Raw genomic sequence first — 22,416 nt, forward strand, 5'->3', positions numbered from 1 at the left:
ATGCAAATGCACATGGTAATCAACAGAAAGAATATAAACACAATAGAAATGGGTAACACAAAAGTTCACACAATGGAGTCTTCATTTAAATGAAAGTGAAGACTATACAGACAGTGAACAAGCTGATGGACAAGTTCATGTTCCTCAAAAATGGAAAGGGAATGGTGACATCTGTAGGCCTTCTGGCAACACACATGAGGGATCTCTGGGATAATAGACCACCATCAACAAGAGAGTGGCAGGACGACAGCATCCAAATATATCACCACATTTCCTCAAAATGATGGTGAAACATCTATGATCCCTACAGATCTGCTTCAGAACACTATCTGGAATGTTCTGTTACTATGGAGCTTTGTAGGAGATGGGAGAAATATCTCTGTTGTAGTCTTAACTATATGAGGTCCCATCAAAACCACCCTCCAGTCCTGCAGGTAGCGCTGGAATACGCACACCGCCATCACAGACGAAGAACAAGCCGAGGCGCTGCAATTTTCCAACAGGAGCTTCAGATCCATCTACTAATGTGTAATAGAAATCCCTGAGAGATTTTCTGTGGCAAGTGATGAGCTTTCCGAAAAAAGAAGAACATTCCAAGCTTGAATATTGAAATGTACGGGCATAAGTTGGAACAAGTAAAGGTAGTTAGGTTTTTGGGAATGTGGATGAATTCTAAATTCACTTTTGGAACACATTCAGAAACTGATAGAAAAATGATAAACTGATAAAAAAAAAAAGGAACGAATGTATTGAGATGCTTGTCAGGAGTAGAATGGGGGGGGGGGGCAACGTGTCAGTCTTTGAAAAAAATTTACTGTGCTGTGATTAGGTCACACATTGATTATGGCTGTCTAATATACGGTTCTGCGAGCAAAAACATTACTTAAAAAGATTGAGGTAATACAAAATCAAGCTCTGCGAATTGTGGTGCGTTTCGATCATCCTCACTACAGGTGGAAATAGGAGAATTGCCCTTTGAACTGTGCAGGCTTCAGCTCAGACTAAGGTACTGGCATGGTGTAAAGGGCCATCTGGAAAATCATCCAGTTAGATTGATTTTGAAAGAATGTTGGAAATATGAGTACAGGGAAATAACAAGCTTTGGTTGGGTTGTAAGGAAGGAGGTGAACAAGTTGGAGCTGAAAAATCATGAAATTGCTCCTTCACCTTGGTTGTTTCATAGCCCTGTAATAGATTTACAAATTAAGAAAATATTGAGTTATCCGGGGATGAATTTGCGAATTGAATTAATAGTTCGGCAGTACATTAAACGAGAGTATTATGATGCACTACAGGGAGGTCCCCTGGTGGTCTAGAGGTTAAGATGCAGCGCTCTCACCGCTGCGACCCGGGTTCGATCCCCGGTCAGGGAACCATCCCCAGCCACTCTCAGTGCCGGTCCCAAGCCTGGATAAATTGGGGAGGGTTGCGTTAGGAAGGGCATCCAGCATAAAACGTGCCAAATCAAACGTGCGGAGGATCCGCTGTGGCGACCCCTAACGGGAGAAGCCGAAAGAAAGTATATTATGATGCACTACAGGTATTTACTGACGGTTCTAAAAATCTAGAATCTGAAAGGACTGCAGCATCAGTATATATTCAATTCAATTCATTTTTATTTGTATATCGCTTTTAACAATGAAAATTGTCTCAGAGCAGCTTTACACAGATAATGTGGTGATTAAAAATGAAGATAGTAAGTTTGTCCCTGATGAGCGAGCCGGTGGCGACTGTGGTGAAGGAAAAACTTCGGGACGGCATAAAGAAAAAACCTTGAGAGGAACCGGACTCAAGAGGAAACCCATCCTCATCTGGGTTGCACCAAATGTCCATTTATAGCAGATAAACGATGTTTAGGTGCAGTGATGATGATCAGAAGTGAAAAGTAGTCCTGAGTCAGTGTAGGAGACTGTTGACATTAACTACAGTCCAAATCCATCCTCAAAGCTCCCGTTCCTACTCTGGAATTTCATGAAATCCACTCAAGGCGTTGATGAGGAACTGTCCCAAGCTGCACAGAGTTTCCTCCAGTCGAAGAGAACACTATCCAGAGGCAGACCTGGACAAAGTGGGAAGATCCACGGAGGGGAGAGGGGCAGGAACAGTGGTCACTGGAACTTAAGCATGTTTATCTTCATATATCCCTGCTTGTGAGACAAAGATCGCAAAAAGACTTTCAGATCAAGGGTCAGTTTTTGCTACCGAACTTTTAGCAATCATTCTAGCCCTACAGTGGATCGAAGAAGTCCAACCAGAAAGAACGGTGATTTGTAGTGATTCAATGGCAGCCCTCACTAGCCTAAAAAGTGGAAAATCCGAATCAAGGCAAGACTTAATATTAGAAATCTTACCAAGTCTGTTTAGAATTAGGCAGCTGAGGGTGGAGGTAAATTTTCTTTGGGTACTTGCTCATGTTGGTGTGGATGGAAATTAAACGGTGGACTTGCTAGCAAAGAAAGCACTGAATCATTCACAGATAGAGCTGAATTCAAGGCAGTGATTTCATCTGAAGTATGTAAAAGATGGCAGGAAGTATGGAATAGTGGGAGTAAAGGAAGACATGATACAGGAGACTCCAGATACAGGAAAATGTTGGAAATGAGATGAAAAAGATTGGGAAATAGGAAGAAGGATGTCATCATCACAAGATTGAGAATTAGACATGCTGCATTAAACCATAGTCTCTTTAGAATAGGTAAGCATGAATCGAGTGAATGTAAAAAGTGAGGGGAATTGGAAACAGTGAGACACATTCTTGATAAGTGTCCTGCAAGTGTGTTCCCCCCACCCACCACTCTGTGTTCGCTCCACACTCCAGATCAGTAGGTGGCGGTAATGCACCTTTTCGGTGGTCTGCCAAACCTGCTATAAAACACCACAAGAAGAAGAAGAAATCCCTGAGCTCCTCAAGGGATATTTATAATCTGGTTTTAATTTAATCCAGTTAATTTAATCCAGGAGTATCGATTCCTTGTTCCAGCTGTGTTTTAGGAACTGGTCTGGTCCTGCTTTAGAGAAAGGTGAGTTCAGGAAAAGCAGACGAGCTCCATCTACATCCCAGTGGAGAAAGTGGGCAAAATGGCGTATGGACTGAACTGTATGGATATTTAAGTTCTATCACAATAATGAATATGCAGCGCGGGTCGGTTCGTCTGTTTAACAAGAATAACAATGATGTCATTCATATAGAAACACAGCCGCATTCAAACAAGTAGATTCATTTCTCTCGGGACAGAGAATCGCTTCTGTCCATTAAACATCAAAGGCTTAGTAAAAAAAAATGTTGCTTAAGTTTTAACGTATTTTTCCTTTGATGTTTGAAGCGCGCTAGTGGGCGTGGCCACGGTTTAAAGCTCCTACCGCAAGTAAAGTAGGTGAAAGTTGAAAATAGGGCGCGCGCGACAGACAGACGATGGATGGATTAAAATCTTGCACTTATAAGGCACTTCATAATCTTGCACCACAATACCTTACTCAACTTCATGTTTACACTCCTTTACGTGCACTTAGATCTTCATCTTTAATTTATTTTGTGGCACCTCAGATTTGACTGACTACCATGGGTGCCAGATCTTTTAGTTATGCTTCCCCCCGCCTATGAAACTCTCTTCCCCTTGATGTTCGCAATAGCGAGTTCTTGTTGACTTTTAAAAAGCATCTTAAGACGTATCTTTTTATACAGGCCTTTTAATGAAATGTTTTATTGAGATTTAAATGAATTTTACATGCATATGCTGTTTCTCTGTTGTGTGTTCTGTTTTATGCAATGACCTGTATATTGCCTGTGATGATATAAGAGAGAGATGATAAAGTATGAATTTGTATAAGTTTAGTGCCTATAACTGTATTTCTAATGAGTGAGACAGTGGCAAGGAAAAACTCCCTGAAACCTTATGGAAGAAACCTTGAGAGGAACCACAGTCAAAAGGAAACAGTGTTCATCGTCAACCCAATCAGGTAGATCTGGGAAAAAGAAAGGATCCGCTACCTCACAAGCATGCTTAACTTGATAGATAGAGAAAGAGAGACAGATTGAGAGAAAGAGAAAAGGGAAACAGCTTTCTGATGAGGAAACCTTGACAAGAACCTGATATTACAAGGAGCACATCCTGACCATGTGACGCCTGATAGTGATTATAGATCACCTCATTTCGACACGTCTATACTGTGTATAATAATGAAATGATTTTCTGTAACTTTATACAAAACGATTTCAACGTTCTTGAGTTTGAAAAGCACAACAATCTGAGTTGCAAACTTTCGTTTTTCTTTTTTTTTTTTTTTTTTTTTTTTTTTTTACAGGTACAGCGGGGAAAATAAGTATTTGTCAGCATTTTCATCAGTAAGGGGATTTCTAAGTGGGCTATTGACAATTTCCTCCAGATGTATCCATCAAGCCAAATATTGAAATAAGACAATCAGAACATTTAAGTCTACAAGTTGTCATAATAAATAAAGTGAAATGACACAGGGAATAATTATTGAACACATGAAGATAACAAGGTGCAAAATGGCATAGAAAGCCAGGAGATCACCTGAAATCTGTCATTATTGAGAGAGAAACCCTGCTCCCTATCAGTACTAATTGATATCAGCTGCTTTAGTCCTAATTGGTGGCCTATAAAGGCTTCTCATTACCCAGGAGGCACACAGGAAAGACTTTATGATGGGTAAAAGCAAAGAACTCTCTCAAGATCTTCGTAATCGTATCATTGAAATGCATAACGGGAACGGTTATAGGCGCATTTCCAGAATGCTGAATGTTCCTGTGAGCACTGTGGGGGCCATTATCCGGAAATGGAAAGAGCATCAGTTCACCATTAACCGGCCACGATCGGGTGCTCCACGTAAGATCCCTGTCCAAGGAGTCCAAAGAATAATCAGGAGAGTTCGCCAAGAGCCAAAAACCACTCGGGCAGAACTTCAGGAAGACCTTGCATCAGCAGGTACTGTTGTTTCAAAGAAAACTATAAGCAATGCACTGAGCCGTCATGGCATCCATGCACACTCACCACGCAAGACTCCATTGCGGACCAAAAAGCATGTTGAGACTCGGTTACAGTTTGCGAAAGAGCATTTGGAGAAGCCTGTGGATCATTGGGAGACTATAGTATGGTCAGATGAAAGCAAAATTGAACTTTTTGACAGTCATTCTACACACACTGTTTGGAGAAGAAATGGCACTGCCCAAGCAGAAGGCAGCAGACCAGACTGTCATGGTCGCTCACAGGTAAGTGTTCCTCATTAAAAATGTCCATGTCACATACAGTTCAGCATCAGTTCAACAGAAGAACATTTAGAGATAAAGAAATGATGAAGAAACTTCAGACTCGAACTCGCCACAAAGTGTTAACGCAGGTTTTTTTAATTGGATTTTGAAAGTTATATTCCACCTCAATCACTCATTTGCAATTTCACACACCTCCAGTAGGAGTGTCAATTAGGGGTGTAACGTTTCGAATGCAACCGAATGCAATCTTTGTTTTAGTACATTGTTCAAATCCAAGTATCAACATATTAAGTGGTGGAAAAGGAATTGCTTCCAGTCATCGCCAATGTTTTTACGACAATCCATGTGGATTCTTTAACGTTTTATGCAAAGGAGAAATTTGCATATCGAGGGAATAAATGAATGAAGGATAGAAGGAATTAATTCATTTATGAATAAATAAATGTAATGGGTAAACAACACAATGTAGGCATTTCAGAAACCCAAGATATTTAGATTAAATAGAAAATTAAATATTGTTCAATTATGTAAAACACAAATCTGTATTACTCAATTGGAGTCTACCAAAAGTAAATGATTTTAATTTAATTTTATTTGATCAGTTTATTAAATCATTGAATCAGTATAATGTGTTTCGGTTTAATTTGATTTATCTTATTTCACATACATATATATATATATATATATATATATATATATATATATATATATATATATATATATATATATATATATATATATATATATACACACACACACACAAATATATTTTTTTACCAAGCAGCCATTTTATTTTAAATTGTTTTCAAAATGTTGTTCACAAATGTTAATAATGACAAAAATATACCGAAATTGGACCGAACCATGACTTAAAAATGGAGTTGCGTATCAAACCGTGAATTGTGTGTACCGTTCCACCCCTGGTCTCTATTAAACCCATCAAAATCTCTTTCTTCAGATGCAGTTTGTTTAATGCTTGTGGTGTGTAGCTGGTTTTAAAAGAGCTGATTAGACTGAACAAAGGAATTTATAAAGGAGTCTCTCGATAATGAGCTGCTGAACGTTTATAAAATGGGAATACAAAAAGTTTATTTTCTACTAAAGAATAAATTGTTCTTTTGGCCAATAGCTTTGCAAAAACGTGCAGACGGAAACTTGTACAGATTCGAACGTAGGGACATCGGACCCTCTGGAGGACGCTGCGGAAGATCAGAACGAGGCATTACTGCGGATTGTAAAAGTGGAAGAATCCGAAGATGAAGGTTACTTTGGTAAGGCCACAGAACACAGGAGATGTGATGAATGAAACGATGAAGTCTAACTTCATTATTGACTCATTGCAGTACATTTTACTGCCTTTCTTTTTGAATTGGGGATGATTTTAACTTTGGGATTTTAGGTCAAGGAACATCAGCTTTGGGTCACAACATCCCAGTGGACCAGCAACATATCAAAGACGATCCTGAGAATGATGACGAATATCTCTGTAAGGCATTTATATTTTTGATAATTATACATATTTACTAGAAAATGAGCTGAAATGAGAGAATGAAGGTCAGTAGGAGTAAGACAGAGTACATGTGTGTAAATGAGAGAGAGGGCAGTGGAGGGGTGCGGTTGCAGGGAGAAGGTGGAGGAGTTCCGGTATCTGGAGTCAACAGTGCAAAGTAATGAGTGTGTTAGAGAAGTGAAGAAAAGAGTGCAGGCAGGGTGGAGTGGGTGGAGAAGAGTGATAGCAAGAGTGATTTGTGATAGAAGAGTATCTGTGAGAGTGAAAGGGAAAGTTTATAGGACTGTGGTGAGACCTGAGATGTTGTATGGATTAGAGACAGTAGCATTGAGTAAAAGACAAGAGGTGGAGCTGGAGGGAGCAGAGCTGAAGATGTAGAGGTTTTCATTGAAAGTGATGACGATGGACAAGATTAGAAACAAGTTTATTAGAGGGACAGCGCATGTAGGATGTTTTGGAGACATGGTGAGGGAGGTGAGATTGAGATGGTTTGGACATGTGCAGAGGAGGAACATGGCGCATATCGGTAGAAGAATGCTGAGGATGGAGCCACCAGGAGGAGGAAAAGAGAAAGAGGCAGATGTAGAGGACAGACTAGTATGGAGACGGATGATCCGCAGTGGCGACCCCTAATGGGAGCAGCCGCAAGAAGAGCTGAAATGTGCTAAGAAAATTTTTTAAAAATCCAAACACAATAGAGTTCATATGCAGAACACAACTTAGTGTCTCCTTTGTCTTACGGATCTCATGACAGCAGATAAGAAATTTAAGCCATGTATCCTAGCCTTTGTGTACTAGCATACAAATCATATGCTTAAATTGTTTGACTAGGCAGCAGGTAAACGCATGTGCAGAGAGAAATAATTCCCAAGAGCCTCTAGGCTCTATTAGTGACTAGGTCAACCTAGTGGTGATCCAGTATCGTGGAGGGATTTACTACCGTTGCTGCCAATCCATCAAACCAGGACAGGAGCTTTTGGTGTGGTACGGAGAGGAGTACCCGAGAGATCACAGCCTTGAATTCAACTACCTCTGAAATATGAAGACCTCCGTAAACGGTTATATACAAATTTTGGGATTTTATCATTACTGCTGAAATGGCAACCAGTGGCTATTATAACCCTCCCATTTATTCAGCCATTTAAAATTGTTTTACAAAAACACCTATGTGGATGTTCATGTCCCATTATGACTGCCTCAGTCTTCCATTTGTAATTGTTCATGCCGGTTCCTAAAGGAACAAGTGTCTAATACTTTTTCTTTGATGTTCCAGAAATGAAAGATGGCCTGGAGCAAGTCTTCTCCTGTTCATGGTGTCATCTTTCGTACACTTCTCAAATTTATCTCCAGAAACACATCAGAAGAAGCCACTGTATTGAGTATATGATGCCTACCAGGAGTAGCCCCCAAACCCTTTCTGGAATTCTCCCCATTGCCCCCGGACAAGAACAGGAAGACGTCGATCGCAGCAAGAATTTGACTCATTCTAGCGGTAACCAAACACACCAGTGCATTACGACAGAAGACCGGAATAATGTGTCATTGTGTGGGGAAAGTTTTCCTGATCAGAGCGATAAAGAATCCCAGCACGTTCCTGTAAGCAAGAAACCATACGACTGCTCAGAGTGTGGCAAGCGTTTAGCTTATCAGACGACCCTACGGATCCACCAGCTCGTTCACACAGGAGAGAAGCCGTACCCTTGCTCGCAGTGTGGGAAGAGTTTCCGGCGACGGAGCAACCTCCAGACGCACCAGCGCATCCATACCGGAGCGAAGCCCTATCACTGTTCACAATGCAAGAAGAGTTTTAGGCGCAAAAGCCACCTGAAGATCCACCTACGCATTTACACGGGTGAGAAGCCATTTCGCTGCTCGCAGTGTGGACGAAGATTCCCGCATTCAAGCACCCTTAAGACGCACAAGTGTGTTTACGCTGAGCCATCGGTCACTGTGGTTTTGTGAACACTAAAGGACTTCCAGACTTCAATGGGTTCCTAAGTTTTCTGTTTGTGGGAACGTGTGTCGAGATCTTCCAACAATCCCACAAAGTGATTCAGATGTAATTGCTAAAAATTCTGTTTTCCTACAGACAGCTCTCCATGGTACCCTCTGGTCATGTTCCCTCACCCTGGTACCTTCTTTTCATGTTCTCTTTCTATGGAACCCTCTGGTCATGTTCCTTCTGAAGCAGCAGTAGTTCCATTGATACAAACTTGACCCAATGTTCATGAGGGATCGTTTCTGGAAAGTGTGTGTGTGTGTGTGTGTGTGTGTGTGTGTGTGTGTGTGTGTGTGTGTGTGTGTGTGTGTGTGTGTGTCCTAATGGGAAAATTATTTCTTCAAGAAATAAACTGGTAGGGTATTGGCCATATAACAACTTTTTTCGGCTGCTCCTTTTAGGGGTCGCCACAGCGCATCATCTGTCCCCATACGGCCCTATCCTGTGCATCTGCTTCTTTCAAACCAGCTGAATGCATATCTTCCCTCACCACATCCATAAACCTCCTACTTGGCCTTCCTCTTTTCCTTCTTCTTGGTGGCTCCATCCTCAGCATTCTCCTACTGATATACCTCATGTTCCTTCTCTGCACATGTCCAAAATCTCAGTCGGGCCTCTCTCACTTTGTCCCCAAAACGTCCTACATGTGCTGTCCCTCTAATAAACTCATTTCTAATGCTGTCCATCCTCGTCACTCCCAATAATAATCTCTCCTGATTCCTGATCCGCATATTTGATTTAGCACGTTTTACGCTGGATGCCCTTCCTAACGCAATGCTCCCCAATTATCCAGGCTTGGGACCGGCGCTAAGAGCGCACTGGCTTGTGCAATGGTAATGGCTGGGTTTAGGAACTGAATACCGACTCGCGATGAAATTCTTTAGCGCTTCAGACGTTGGCTTGTGAACAGAGCATCCTCCAAAGCATTCTCCTTTCTGCTTTCTGTGCATTTAAGCCTGAAGCATGGGTCCTAAAGGGTTTTAAAATGCTACCAAGACGGTGTTGAAAATTATTTTTTAAATGTTGTTTAAAATGTTCAAAATACATAAATAATTATAAAAAAATAAAAAGGTAACTCTAAAGAATGCTGAATTTCATAAGATGTTTTTTTATTTTTACACTTTAAAGTGAAGATGTTATTTTGTATACAGTATCTGATTATAGGATCGCTTTATACGCCTGCCCTTATTAAAAAAAACAAAAGTTGTTCGGCTCTTTTAGCACTGGTGATTGGTGGGAGTTTCGAATGAGGTGGTTAAGGCATTGTACTTTGGATCAGAAGGTCACAGGTTCAAATTCCACCAACACCGAGCTGCCAGTGCTGGGCCCTTGAGCAAGGCCCTTAATCCTCCCCTGCTCAGTTGTAGGTCATGTTATATATGTCGTAAATGTTAATGAATTACAGACGAGTACCGAGGTATAACTATTAATATAAGGAAGCAATTGATCCTTCACATAGAGTTCGATTAACGTTCTTGTCATGGTGGCATGGATTGTTGGACATATCAACAGTAACTAATGAGGGCGGGTTGTTGTGATGGGTTGCTATTGTTAAAAAAAAAAAAAATTCTCTCAGGTATTATTTGGCTTTTCCCCTGTTGTACATCGACTGTAAGTGATGTCACTTCCCAACACGCCCAATGATTTAGTTCCACCCACTGACAGCTTAACTCAACGTTCCTGTCCTGTCAGCTTTAACCAAGCAGAAAGAAAAAATAGTTATGCACTAGCTCATGTTTCTATGCTAGCAATATGCTGAAGAGATATTATATAAATGGGTTTTATACTCCTCACATGTATATTACAAAACAATGAAATTATTTATTCACATATCCCTGTGATGTTAGGAAGCTGGGGTCAACCAGGATACAGCATCTCTAAAGCACAGAGTTGGGGGCCTCACACAAGGGCCCAACAGCGGCAGCTTGGCAATTCCAGGGCTTGAATCATCAACCTTCTGATTAGTAACTCAGAGCTTTAACAACTGAGCTTCCAATTTCCCAATATATATTATCTAAATTAAAGTATTTGCACAAACTCTATAGTAATGTCTTTATATTTATTTATTATTTTTTATTTTTTAGGGTTTTTGTTTTAGTAGTTTTTCATATATTTTTAGCACCAGCACACCAGTACATGCAACTGATGATACTTGGCATTAAAAATGATTCTGATTGTTTGATTACATAAAATATCTAATTAGAAGAAGAACTTATGCACATCTATATTTAAATTCGAGCAAATCCGTGAATATCTGACTCCATATATAAAGGTCGAATTAATCGTAATCTTTAAGTGCGTCATATTTAACAAAAAAAAACAAAAAAAGGAGTGAAGAAATTGTGTACGTTTTTCAACATTTTTAACATTCTGAATTGATTTGAATAAAAAAATACTTCCTGTTTGACAGGTTGGATATTTCAAAGAAATTCAGTGTGTGAATAATACCGAAAAATAGTCTTTCAAAAGTCTTGTTCCTGCTGTACTTTATTTCGCCAGCATCTCACGTGTTATAACATCAATAATAATTTATTTATATATATATATATATATAATTCAAACTGAGCAGGATTTTGGTTTTCTTTAATGTCCACCATCTCCTTGGAGAGTAAACAGAGCTGGATGTGTGTGTGACCGAGCTGCTTTATAACAGGATTAGAGGAACCCATGCAGCGCAGCTTCGACGCTGTAACCTGAACGCATGTAAAATATTTTCCAATAGAAATTGTAATAATCGCGTGTCAAAACTCACAATAACGTTTATTATTTATTAATGATCAAATCCAGGGTTCCACTGATGCAGAAAGACAAGCAACAATTTCTGCTGAGGTCAGCGTTTCCCAGTGTCCTTTTAGGACTTTTGGTTTCTAGTCAGAGATATTCATTTGAGCGCCGTGCTGAGGTTTAACTTTTGGTAAATGTGTGGTAAAATTAGATCTTTTTATAAAGGTAATGCCCAGGATGCTCAACAACAGACTCACAAACACACACCTTATTAACCGTCACTGTCACAAGCAAAAAAAATCCTTCTGCGCACACACACACTTGTTAGCAGTCTGATTGATTAACAGGTCAGGATTGTTTTTGTGCTGTAGCATTTTCCAGTCCATCAGCATTCACTTACTCATCCATTTCTGCTTGTGTGTGTGTTTCATATAGTATCCTCCTCAAACTATTACTGTTTAGTTAAATAAATAAATGTGTGTGTGTTTGTGTGAGATTCACATAGTACCATCCTCAAACTATTTCTGTTTAGTTAAATAATAGAGCTGTGGGTCACTTGGACACAAGCAAACGCACACACACACTACGACCTGTTGCATTGTGGGTTAAATCCTGCTTTTGTGTTCTCACAGTTCAGTAGTTGATCAGCAATGTGGCGATGGATGAGTGTGCAATGCTTCATGGTCCATTCTGGTAAAAACGCAAGAATGAAATGTACAAATACACAAAACGGACGATGTACACTCACAAACTTAGCATAAAAACCCACAAAGCAACAATGACTTTACCGCCCAGATACTAATCCCAATTTACAATTTCCAGGCACCATTTAGTTTTAAACAGAAAAGCGGAATGCAGTGAAATCAAACATTACACACACACACACACACACACACACACACACACAACACAATTTAAACCACAACTAAGATCCAAAGTTTTAAATTAAAAACCTAATTACAGAATCCTAAAGTACAGAATCTAAATTATTACACAACCTGCACTAACACAATTCAATTCCAAATCTACAAATGTTACACAAACTTATACACTAAGATTAAACATATATTAAAATATATACATATAATGCAGATATATATAAATATGCAAATGCACATGGTAATCAACAGAAAGAATATAAACGCAATAGAAATGGGTAACCCAAAAGGTTCACACAATGGAGTCTTCATTTAAATGAAAGTGAAGACTATACAGACAGTGAACAAGCTGATGGACAAGTCCATGTTCCTCAAAAATGGAAAGGAAATGGTGACATCTGTAGGCCTTCTGGCAACACACATGAGGGATCTCTGGGAAAATAGACCACCATCAACAAACCTGCATGAACGTATGAGAGTGGCAGGACGACAGCATCCAAATATATCACCACATTTCCTCAAAATTATGGTGAAACATCTATGATCCCTACAGATCTGCTTCAGAACACTATCTGGAATGTTCTGTTACTATGGAGCTTTGTAGGAGATGGGAGAAATATCTCTGTTGTAGTCTTAACTATATGAGGTCCCATCAAAACCACCCTCCAGTCCTGCAGGTAGCGCTGGAATACGCACACCGCCATCACAGACGAAGAACAAGCCGAGGCGCTGCAATTTTCCAACAGGAGCTTCAGATCCATCTACTGATGTGTAATAGAAATCCCTGAGCTCCTCAAGGGATATTTATAATCTGGTTTTAATCTAATCCAGTTTAAGAAAAATATCGATTCCTTGTTCCAGCTGTGTTTTAGGAACTGGTCTGGTCCTGCTTTAGAGAAAGGTGAGTTCAGGAAAAGCAGACGAGCTCCATCTACATCCCAGTGGAGAAAGTGGGCAAAATGGCGTATGGACTGAACTGTATGGATATTTAAGTTCTATCACAATAATGAATATGCAGCGCGGGTCGGTTCGTCTGTTTAACAAGAATAACAATGATGTCATTCATATAGAAACACAGCCGCATTCAAACAAGTAGATTCATTTCTCTCGGGACAGAGAGTCGCTTCTGTCCATTAAACATCAAAGGCTTAGTAAAAAAAAATATGTTGCTTTATTCAGACTTCAATGTAAAGTTTTAACGTTTTTTTTCTTTTGATGTTTGGAGCACGCTAGTGGGCGTGGCCACGGTTTTAAGCTCCTACAGCAAGTAAAGTAGGTGAAAGGTGAAAATGGGGGCGCGCGCGCTTCGGTGTATTGAACAGTCGGTGTAGTGAAGATTCAGATTTATACAGGTTTAGTGTTTTATTTATTTATAGATAGATAGATAGATAGATAGATAGATAGATAGATAGATAGATAGAGAGCGAGAGAGAGAGTGAGAGAGAGAGATAGCCTCAGAGAAGGCTATATATGTGGGTGGATAGACAGACAGACAGACTCAGAAAGCTAGATCAGATAGATAGATAGACAGACAGACAGACAGTCTCACAGTCTCAGATAGATAGATCGATCGATCGATCCCTGGAGACAGATGAGCTTTTTTTAAGACTCCTAAAGAAGTGCAGGTGCTGTTGAATAACCAGGGCTGAAGTGTTCAGGTGCCAGTACAGATCCTGATCCTGAGATATGAAATCCCAGGAATTTAAAGTTGGAGACCCACTTTACTTCAGTTTTGTTCATGTAGACAGGGAGTGTATTTCTATTTCTCATGCTGCATATAAGAACCCTATAAAACCTTGAGAGGAACCACAGTCAAAAAGGAAACCATCTTCATCATCAACTCAATCAGGCAGATCTGGGAAAAAGAAAGGATCCGCTACCTCACGAGCTTGCTTAACTTTATAGATAGAGAAAGAGAGAAGGGGACCAGCGCTTCAAGGAGAAACCTTGACAAGAACCTGATATTACAAGGAGCGCATCCTGACCACGTGACGCCTGATAGTGATTATAGATCACCTCATTTCGACACGTCTATACTGTGTATGAAAATGAAATGATTTGATGTAATTTTATACAAAACGATTTCAACGTCCTTGAGTTTGAAAAGCACAATTTTCTGAGTTGAATTATGTAAAAAATGCTACGTGTTGCTTTTTCATTTTTGATTAAATTTTTTTATTTACAGGTATAATGGAAGCAGAAGGCAGCAGACCAGGCTGTCATGGTCGTTCACAGGTGAGGGTTCCTCATTAAAAATGTCCATGTCTTGACTAAATTATGAAGGAAATCAGTAGAGATGGTCCAAGGCTTCCACTGCCTGCTGCTGCTCAAACAGTTTATCATGTCGGAGTTCACTGTTCAGTGCAGTAAGAAAGTAAATGTGATTCATTACTTTTCACGTACCTGCAATTTTAATGAAGTGTTTCCATTTGGGGAGACTTTTACTTGAACTTTCAACATTTTAAAGTTAAATCTTTTTACTCCACTGCGAAATCAGTCGTTCCAGGAAAAAACGTAAACACGCACACAGTGACCAATCAGGGTCGAGCACGCGCTGCGTTTTGTCCACTCAGTCCATCACTCATTTGCAATTCCACACACCTCCAGTAGGAGTATCGATCAGGGGTGTAACAATACACGTATACGTAGCGAAATGTTTCGGTACAGTGCGCACGCGTTCCGAATGCAATCCTTATTTTAGTACATTGTTCAAATCCAAGTATCAACATATTAAATGGTGGACAAAATAGCTTCCAGTCATCGCCAACGTTTTTACGACAATCCATGTGGATTCTTTAACGTTTTATGCAAAGGAGAATTTCGCATATCGAGGGAATAAATGAACGATGGCTAGAAGGAATTAATTCATTTATGAATAAATAAATGTAATTGATAAACAACACAATGTAGGGATTTCAGAAACAAGATAGTTAGATGAAATAGAAAATTAAAGTGTTTAATTATGTAAAACACGCATCTGTATTACTCAAATGGAGTCTACCAAAAGTTTTATTTAAAAAAAATAATAATAATTTGTCCATTTATTTAATTTTATTTGATCAGTTTATGAAATCATTAAATCAGTATGTGGTGTTTAATTAGATTTATTTAATTTCTCAATTCTTTTATTTTTTCATATATATATATATATATATATATATATATTAAATTAAACCAAAACACATACTGATTCAATCATTTAATAAACTGATCATATAAAATTAAATTAATGGACAAATGAAATACAATAATTAACATTATATACATATATATATGATTTATTTTTTTTAACCAAGCAGCCATTTTATTTAAAATTGTTTTCAAAATGTTGTTCACAAATGTTAATGACAAAAATATACCGAAATTGGACCGAACCATGACATAAAAATGGAGTTGCGTACCAAACCGTGAATTGTGTGTACCGTTCCACCCCTGGTCTCTATTAAACCCATCAAAATCTCTTTCTTCAGATGCAGTTTGTTTAATGCTTGTGGTGTGTAGCTGGTTTTAAAAGAGCTGATTAGACTGAACAAAGGAATTTATAAAGGAGTCTCTCGATAATGAGCTGCTGAACGTTTATAAAATGGGAATACAAAAAGAGTTTATTTTCTACTAAAGAATAAATTGTTCTTTTGGCCAATAGCTTTGGAAAAACGTGCAGACGGAAACTTGTACAGATTCGAACGTAGGGACATCGGACCCTCTGGAGGACGCTGCGGAAGACCAGAACGAGGCATTACTGCGGATTGTAAAAGTGGAAGAATCCGAAGATGAAGGTTACTTTGGTAAGACCACAGAACACAGGAGATGTGATAAATAAGACTTTGGAGTCTAACTTCATTATTGACTCATTGCAGTACATTTTACTGCCTTTCTTTTTGAATTGGGGATGATTTTAACTTTGGGATTTTAGGTCAAGGAACATCAGCTTTGGGTCACAACATCCCAGGGGACCAGCAACATATCAAAGACGATCCTGAGAATGATGACGAATATCTCTGTAAGGCATTTATATTTTTAATAATTATACATATTTACTAGAAAATGAGCTGAAATGAGAGAATGAAGGTCAGTAGGATTAAGACAGAGTACATGTGTGTGAATGAGAGGGAGGGCAGTGGAGGGGTGCGGTTGCTGGGAGAAGAGGTGGAGAAGGTGGAGGAGTTTAGGTACCTGGGGTCAACAGTGCAAAGTAATGAAGAGTGTGTTAGAGAAGTGAAGAAAAGAGTGCAGGCAGGGTGGAGTGGGTGGAGAAGAGTGATAGCAGGAGTGATTTGTGATAGAAGAGTATCTGTGAGAGTAAAAGGGAAAGTTTATAGGACTGTGGTGAGACCTGAGATGTTGTATGGATTAGAGACAGTGGCATTGAGTAAAAGACAGGAGGTGGAGCTGGAGGGAGCAGAGCTGAAGATGTTGAGATTTTCTTTGGGAGCAACGACGATAGACAGGATTAGAAATGAGTTTATTAGACGGACATTGCATGTAGGATGTTTTGGAGACAAGGTGAGCGAGGCTACATTGAGATGGTTTGGACATGTGCAGAGGAGGAACATGGCGCATATCGGTAGAAGAATGCTGAGGATGAAGCCACCAGGAGGAGGGAAAGAGAAAGAGGCAGCTGTAGAGGACAGAGTAGTTTGGAGATGGATGATACGCAGTGGCGACCCCTAATGGGAGCAGCCGCAAGAAGAAGAGCTGAAATGTGATAAGAAAAATAGTTTAAAAATCCAAACACAGAGTTCTTATGCAAAAACTTGAGATAGAGTTTAAATAGAGTTCATATGCAGAACACGAACACCCCCCCCCCCCCCCATATTTTTTTTCCCTCTACACCCAGACTGTGAGGAATGCAAGTCCTTCTTCATCAACAAATGCGAGTTCCATGGCCCAGCCGTCTTCAATCCTGATACCCCCATTCCAGTAGGGGTTACCAATCGAGCCAGACTCACCCTTCCACTCGGTCTGGAGGTTCAACAGTCTGATATTGCTGGAGCTGGACTGGGAGTGTTTAATAAAGCTGAGACTGTTCCAGTTGGTGTACATTTTGGGCCGTATGAAGGGGAGCTGGTGGACCGAGAGGAAGCCATGAATAGTGGTTACTCCTGGGTGGTGAGTCAGTTTTTAAAACCAAAAGATTTTTTATTGATTATACATATTGGCTGTGCATGTCACACCTAGACCTCCAGTGGTGTCCTACCTGAATCAGTTTACCTCTTAATGCCTTCAATATCATGCCATGGATACAGACATCTACAGATGTACGATTACAGATCATGCTTTGTTTTTAAGTGTGTTGTTAAATACGGTCACTGTTACAGCTATAATCTTCGACATTCTTGTCCAAACAATCCTTCAGTTGTTTTATATAAACCTTAAACAGGCGTAGACACTCACTATGTACCTGCTTAGTCACCTACCTCACTTAGTCAGTCACTTATAGGCCCTTCTTTTGGTTTAGTGTCTCCTTTGTCTTACGGATCTCATGACAGCAGATAATTGCCGTTAATGGATAAAATTATAATTTTTTTGCAGATATACAAAAACAGCAAGGATGAGGAATATATAGACGCAAAGAAAGTGATTTGTGCTAACTGGATGAGGTAAGTAAGACCCTTCTGCAGTTTGATTAAGTCTTATTAGCCTAGAGTTGTAATTCCACTATTGAATTACACCGATCAGGCATCACATTATGACCACTGACTAGTAAAGAAATTAACACTGATTATCTCCATCATGGCACCTGTTAGTGGGTGGGATATATTAAGTAGCAAGTCAACATTTTTATTTTAAAAGCAGGAAAACTGAGGCGGCGTAAGGATATTGAGCTAGATTGATGAGGGCCAAATTGTAAAAGCAGGTTCAAAACGGCAGATCTTGTGGTCTTTTCCCAGTCTGAGTGGTCAGTATCTATCAAAAGTGGTCGAAGGAAGGAACAGTGGTGAACCGGCAACAGGGTCATGGGTGGCCGAGGCTCATTGATGCACGTTGGGAGCGAAGGCTGGTCCGTGTGGTCCGATCCAACTGACGAGTTACTGAGAAGTGATTGCTGAATAAAATAATGCTAGTTCTGATAGAAAGGTGTCAATACACAGTGCAATCGCAGGACTTTTTGGCAGCAAAAGGGGGACCAACACACTATTAGGCAGGAGGTCATAATATACTATGCCTGATTGGTTTATATTCATCTACCTACTTATTCCCCAATTCTTTAAGGTACGTCAATTGTGCTCGTAACGGTGAGGAACAGAACCTAGTGGTGCTTCAGTATCGAGGAGGGATTTACTACCGTTGCTGCCAATCCATTAAACCAGGACAGGAGCTTTTGGTGTGGTACGGAGAGGAGTACCCGAGAGATCACAGCCTTGAATTCAACTGCCTCTGGAATATGAAGACCTCCGTAAACGGTTATATACAAATTTTGGGATTTTATCATTACTGCTGAAATGGCAACCAGTGGCTATTATAACCCTCCCATTTATTCAGCCATTTAAAATTGTTTTACAAAAACACCTATGTGGATGTTTATGTCCCATTATGACTGCCTCAGTCTTCCAGTTCTAATTGTTCATGCCGGTTCCTAAAGGAACAAGTGTCTAATACTTTTTCTTTGATTTTCCAGAAATGAAAGATGGCCTGGAGCAAGTCTTCTCCTGTTCATGGTGTCATCTTTCGTACACTTCTCAAATTTATCTCCAGAAACACATCAGAAGAAGCCACTGTATTGAGGATATGATGCCTACCAGGAGTAGCCCCCAAACCCTTTCTGGAATTCTCCCCATTGCCCCCGGACAAGAACAGGAAGACGTCGATCGCAGCAAGAATTTTACTCATTTTAGCGGTAACCAAACACACCAGTGCATTACGACAGAAGACCGGAATAATGCGTCATGGTGTGGGGAAAGTTTTCCTGATCAGAGCGATAAAGAACCCCAGCACGTTCCTGTAAGCAAGAAACCATACGAATGCTCAGAGTGCGGCAAGCGTTTCGCTTATCAGACGACCCTACGGATCCACCAGCTCGTTCACACAGGAGAGAAGCCGTACCCTTGCTCGCAGTGTGGGAAGAGTTTCCGGCGACGGAGCAACCTCCAGACGCACCAGCGGATCCATACCGGAGCGAAGCCCTATCACTGTTCACAATGCAAGAAGAGTTTTAGACGCAAAAGCCACCTAAAGATCCACCTGCGCATTCACACTGGGGAGAAGCCGTTCACTTGTTCGGAGTGTGGCAAGAGTTTCGCGCACCAGACCTCCCTCCAGACGCACCCGTGCGTTCGCGAGAGAGAAAAGCCGCACCGTTGCGGTGAGTGTGGAAAGGGTTTTAACAAGCAGAGCCATCTCGAGGCACACGAGCGTGTTCACAGCGGCGAAAAGCCCTTTCACTGCTTAGAGTGCGGGAAGAGGTTTACGCGGCAAAGCAACCTCCAGGCGCACCAGCGCATTCACACCGGAGAGAAGCCTTACCAGTGCTCGCAGTGTGGCAAGAGGTTTACTCGGCAAGGCAACCTCCAAGCGCACCAGCGAATTCACACCGGCGACAAGCCTTATTGCTGTTCTGAATGCGGGAAAAGTTTTACCCGAAAGAACCATCTCCAAACGCACCAGCTCATCCACACGGGAAACAAGCGATACCAGTGTTCGGAGTGCGACAAGAGCTTTGCCTTTCAGCGCAACCTCGAGATACACCAGCGCACCCACACAGAGGAGAAGCCGTTCAGCTGCTCGCAGTGCGGAAAGAGTTTCGCTCACCACAGCAACCTCCTCCGGCACCAGCACATTCACACTGGAAAGAAGCCCTACTGCTGTCCGGAGTGCGGCAAAAGTTTTACATACCACAGCAACTTGCAGATCCACCAGCGCGTTCACACCGGCGAGAAGCCCTACCGCTGCCTGCAGTGCGGCAAGAGTTTTGCCCATCACTGCGCTTTCAATGTGCACCAGCGTCTCCACACAGGCGAGAAGCCTTTTCACTGCATGCAATGCGGGAAGAACTTCATCCACCAGAGCCACCTCAGACAGCATCAGCTCATTCACACAGGCGAGAAGCCCCATCGCTGCTCCCACTGCGGGAAGAGCTTCAGGCGCCACAGTAACCTCCAGGTCCACCAGCGCATACACACCGAAGAGAAGCCACACTGCTGCCAAGAGTGCGGAAAACGGTTCACCCGAAAGAGCACGCTTCAAACGCACCTGCTCACTCACTCCACCAAAAAGACCCACGCCTGCTTGGAATGCGGAAAGAGCTTCCCGTACGACAGTCACCTTCAGGTCCACAAGCGCATACATACGGGAGAGAAGCCGTACCGCTGCTCACGCTGCAGGAAGAGTTTCGCTCACCAGAGTCACCTCGAGGCTCACCAGGCCGTTCACGCAGAAGAGAAACGGCATCAGTGCTCGCAGTGCGGCAAAAGTTTTAGTCGAAAGGGCACGCTCCAACTTCACCAGAGCATTCACACGGGCGAGAAGCCGTTTCACTGCTCGCAGTGTGGGAAGAGTTTTCGACGCCCGAGTCACCTCCAAATACACCAACGCATTCATACCGGAGAGAAGCCCTACCACTGCTCACATTGTGGAAGGAGATTCCCGCATTCGAGCACACTTAAGACGCACAAGTGTGTTCACGTTGAGCCATCGGTCACTGTGGTTTTGTGAACACCAAAGGACTTCCAGTTGTCAGTGGGTTCTTAAGTTTTCTGTTTGTGGGAACGTGTGTCAAGATCGTCCAACAATCCCACAAAGTGATTCAGATGTAATTGCTATAAAGTCTGTTTTCCTACAGACAGCTCTCCATGGTAGCCTCTGGTCATGTTCTCTCCCCCTGATACCTTCTGTTAATGCTCCTGCAGCAGTAGTTCCATTGACACAAACTTGATCATTTCTGGAAAGTGTGTGTGTGTGTGTGTGTCCTAATGGGAAAAGTATTTCTTTAGGAAACAAACTGGTAGGGTATTGTCACGCTCATCAATTTGGCCATATAACAATTTTTTTCGGCTTCTCCCATTAGGGGTCGCCACAAACCAACTGAATGCATGTCTTTCCTCACCACATCCATAATCCTCCTACTTGGTCTTCCTTTTTCCTCCTTCCTGGAGGCTCCATCCTCAGCATTCTTCCACTGATATACCCCATGTCCCTACTCTGCACATGTCCAAAATCTCAGTCAGGCCTCTCTCACATTGTCCCCAAAACGTCCTACATGCGCTGTCCCTCTAATAAACTGGTTTCTAATGCTGTCCATCTTCATTACTCCCAATAAAAATCTCTTCTGATCGTGATCCGCATATTTGATATGGCACGTTTTATGATGGATGCCCTTCCTAACGCGACCCTCGCTAAGAGCGCACTGGATTGTGCAACTGTATTGGCTGGGTTAAGGATCTGAATACCGACTCTCGCGATGAAACTCGTTAGTGCTTCAAACTCGCTGTAAAACAGATGAGTCTCCTGTTAGCTTGTGAACAGAGCATCCTCCCAAAGCATTCTCCTTTATGCTTTCTGTGCATTTAAGCCTAAAGCATGGGTCCTAAAGTGTTTATAAATGCTACCAAGATGGCGTTTAAAAAAGAATTGTGAAAACAATGTAGTTTAAAATGTTTAAAAATACGTAAAAAAAAAAAAATTAAAAAGCCAACCCTAAAGAATGCTGTATTTCATAAGCTTTGTTGTTTTCCACACTTTAAAGTGAAGCTAAATGTTATTTTGTATACAGTATCTGATTATAGGATCGCTTTGTATGCCTGCCCTTATTTTAAATAAATAGTTGTTCGGCACCTTCAGCACTGGTGACAAGTTTCGGAATGAGGTGGTTAAGGCATTGTACTTTGGATCAGAAAGTCACCGGTTCAAATTCCACTGCTGGGCCCTTGACCAAGGCCCTTAATCCTCCCCTGCTCAATTCTAGGTCATGCCATATGTCGTAAATGTTCATGAATTACAGATGAGTACTGAGGTATTACTGTATTAATATAAGGATAATACAATCATTATTTAGTACAACAGAACATTTTAAGCGCAATTTCTAGCCAATTACTGCCAAATCTCTGTTCATACTCTACATGATTAAGGTGTAAATACA

At 41.1% G+C, this 22,416-nt stretch overlaps 1 protein-coding gene and 1 long non-coding RNA gene across 3 annotated transcripts; both read left to right on the forward strand.

Annotated features, from left to right (window-relative positions):
* Positions 1–505: 505 nt before the first annotated feature.
* LOC310721082 (uncharacterized protein) lies at positions 506–21,967 on the forward strand. Of its 2 annotated transcripts, XM_083532353.1 has the most exons (9): positions 506–526; positions 2,883–3,020; positions 4,303–5,230; positions 6,360–6,501; positions 6,630–6,716; positions 17,179–17,450; positions 17,874–17,941; positions 18,555–18,745; positions 18,961–21,967. In XM_083532353.1, exons 3-9 carry the CDS (start codon positions 4,664–4,666, stop codon positions 20,991–20,993), a joined length of 3,360 nt encoding a protein of 1,119 aa, XP_083388479.1. In that variant the 5' UTR covers positions 506–526; positions 2,883–3,020; positions 4,303–4,663; the 3' UTR covers positions 20,994–21,967. The 2 variants fall into 2 exon arrangements, with proteins under 2 accessions (XP_083388479.1, XP_083388480.1); XM_083532354.1 differs by lacking the exons at positions 506–526; positions 2,883–3,020; positions 4,303–5,230; positions 6,360–6,501; positions 6,630–6,716 and adding exons at positions 12,951–13,242; positions 14,527–14,576; positions 15,985–16,126; positions 16,255–16,341.
* On the forward strand, positions 8,213–9,824 carry LOC310721112. Its single transcript, XR_014531924.1, has 2 exons — positions 8,213–8,330; positions 8,630–9,824. It is a non-coding gene; the product is annotated as an uncharacterized lncRNA (long non-coding RNA).
* Positions 21,968–22,416: the final 449 nt, after the last annotated feature.

This window comes from Silurus aristotelis (assembly GCF_946808225.1).
Source record: "Silurus aristotelis genome assembly, chromosome: 27".
Taxonomy (NCBI): domain Eukaryota; kingdom Metazoa; phylum Chordata; class Actinopteri; order Siluriformes; family Siluridae; genus Silurus; species Silurus aristotelis.

Coding starts and splice junctions, on each gene's coding strand:
- LOC310721082 (XM_083532353.1), top strand. CDS start 4,664: ATGATGGGTAAAAGCAAAGAACTCTCTCAAGATCTTCGTAATCGTATC. Junction 5,231..6,359: donor ACTGTCATGGTCGCTCACAG/GTAAGTGTTCCT, acceptor TTTGGCCAATAG/CTTTGCAAAAACGTGCAGAC. Junction 17,942..18,554: donor ATTTGTGCTAACTGGATGAG/GTAAGTAAGACC, acceptor CAATTCTTTAAG/GTACGTCAATTGTGCTCGTA.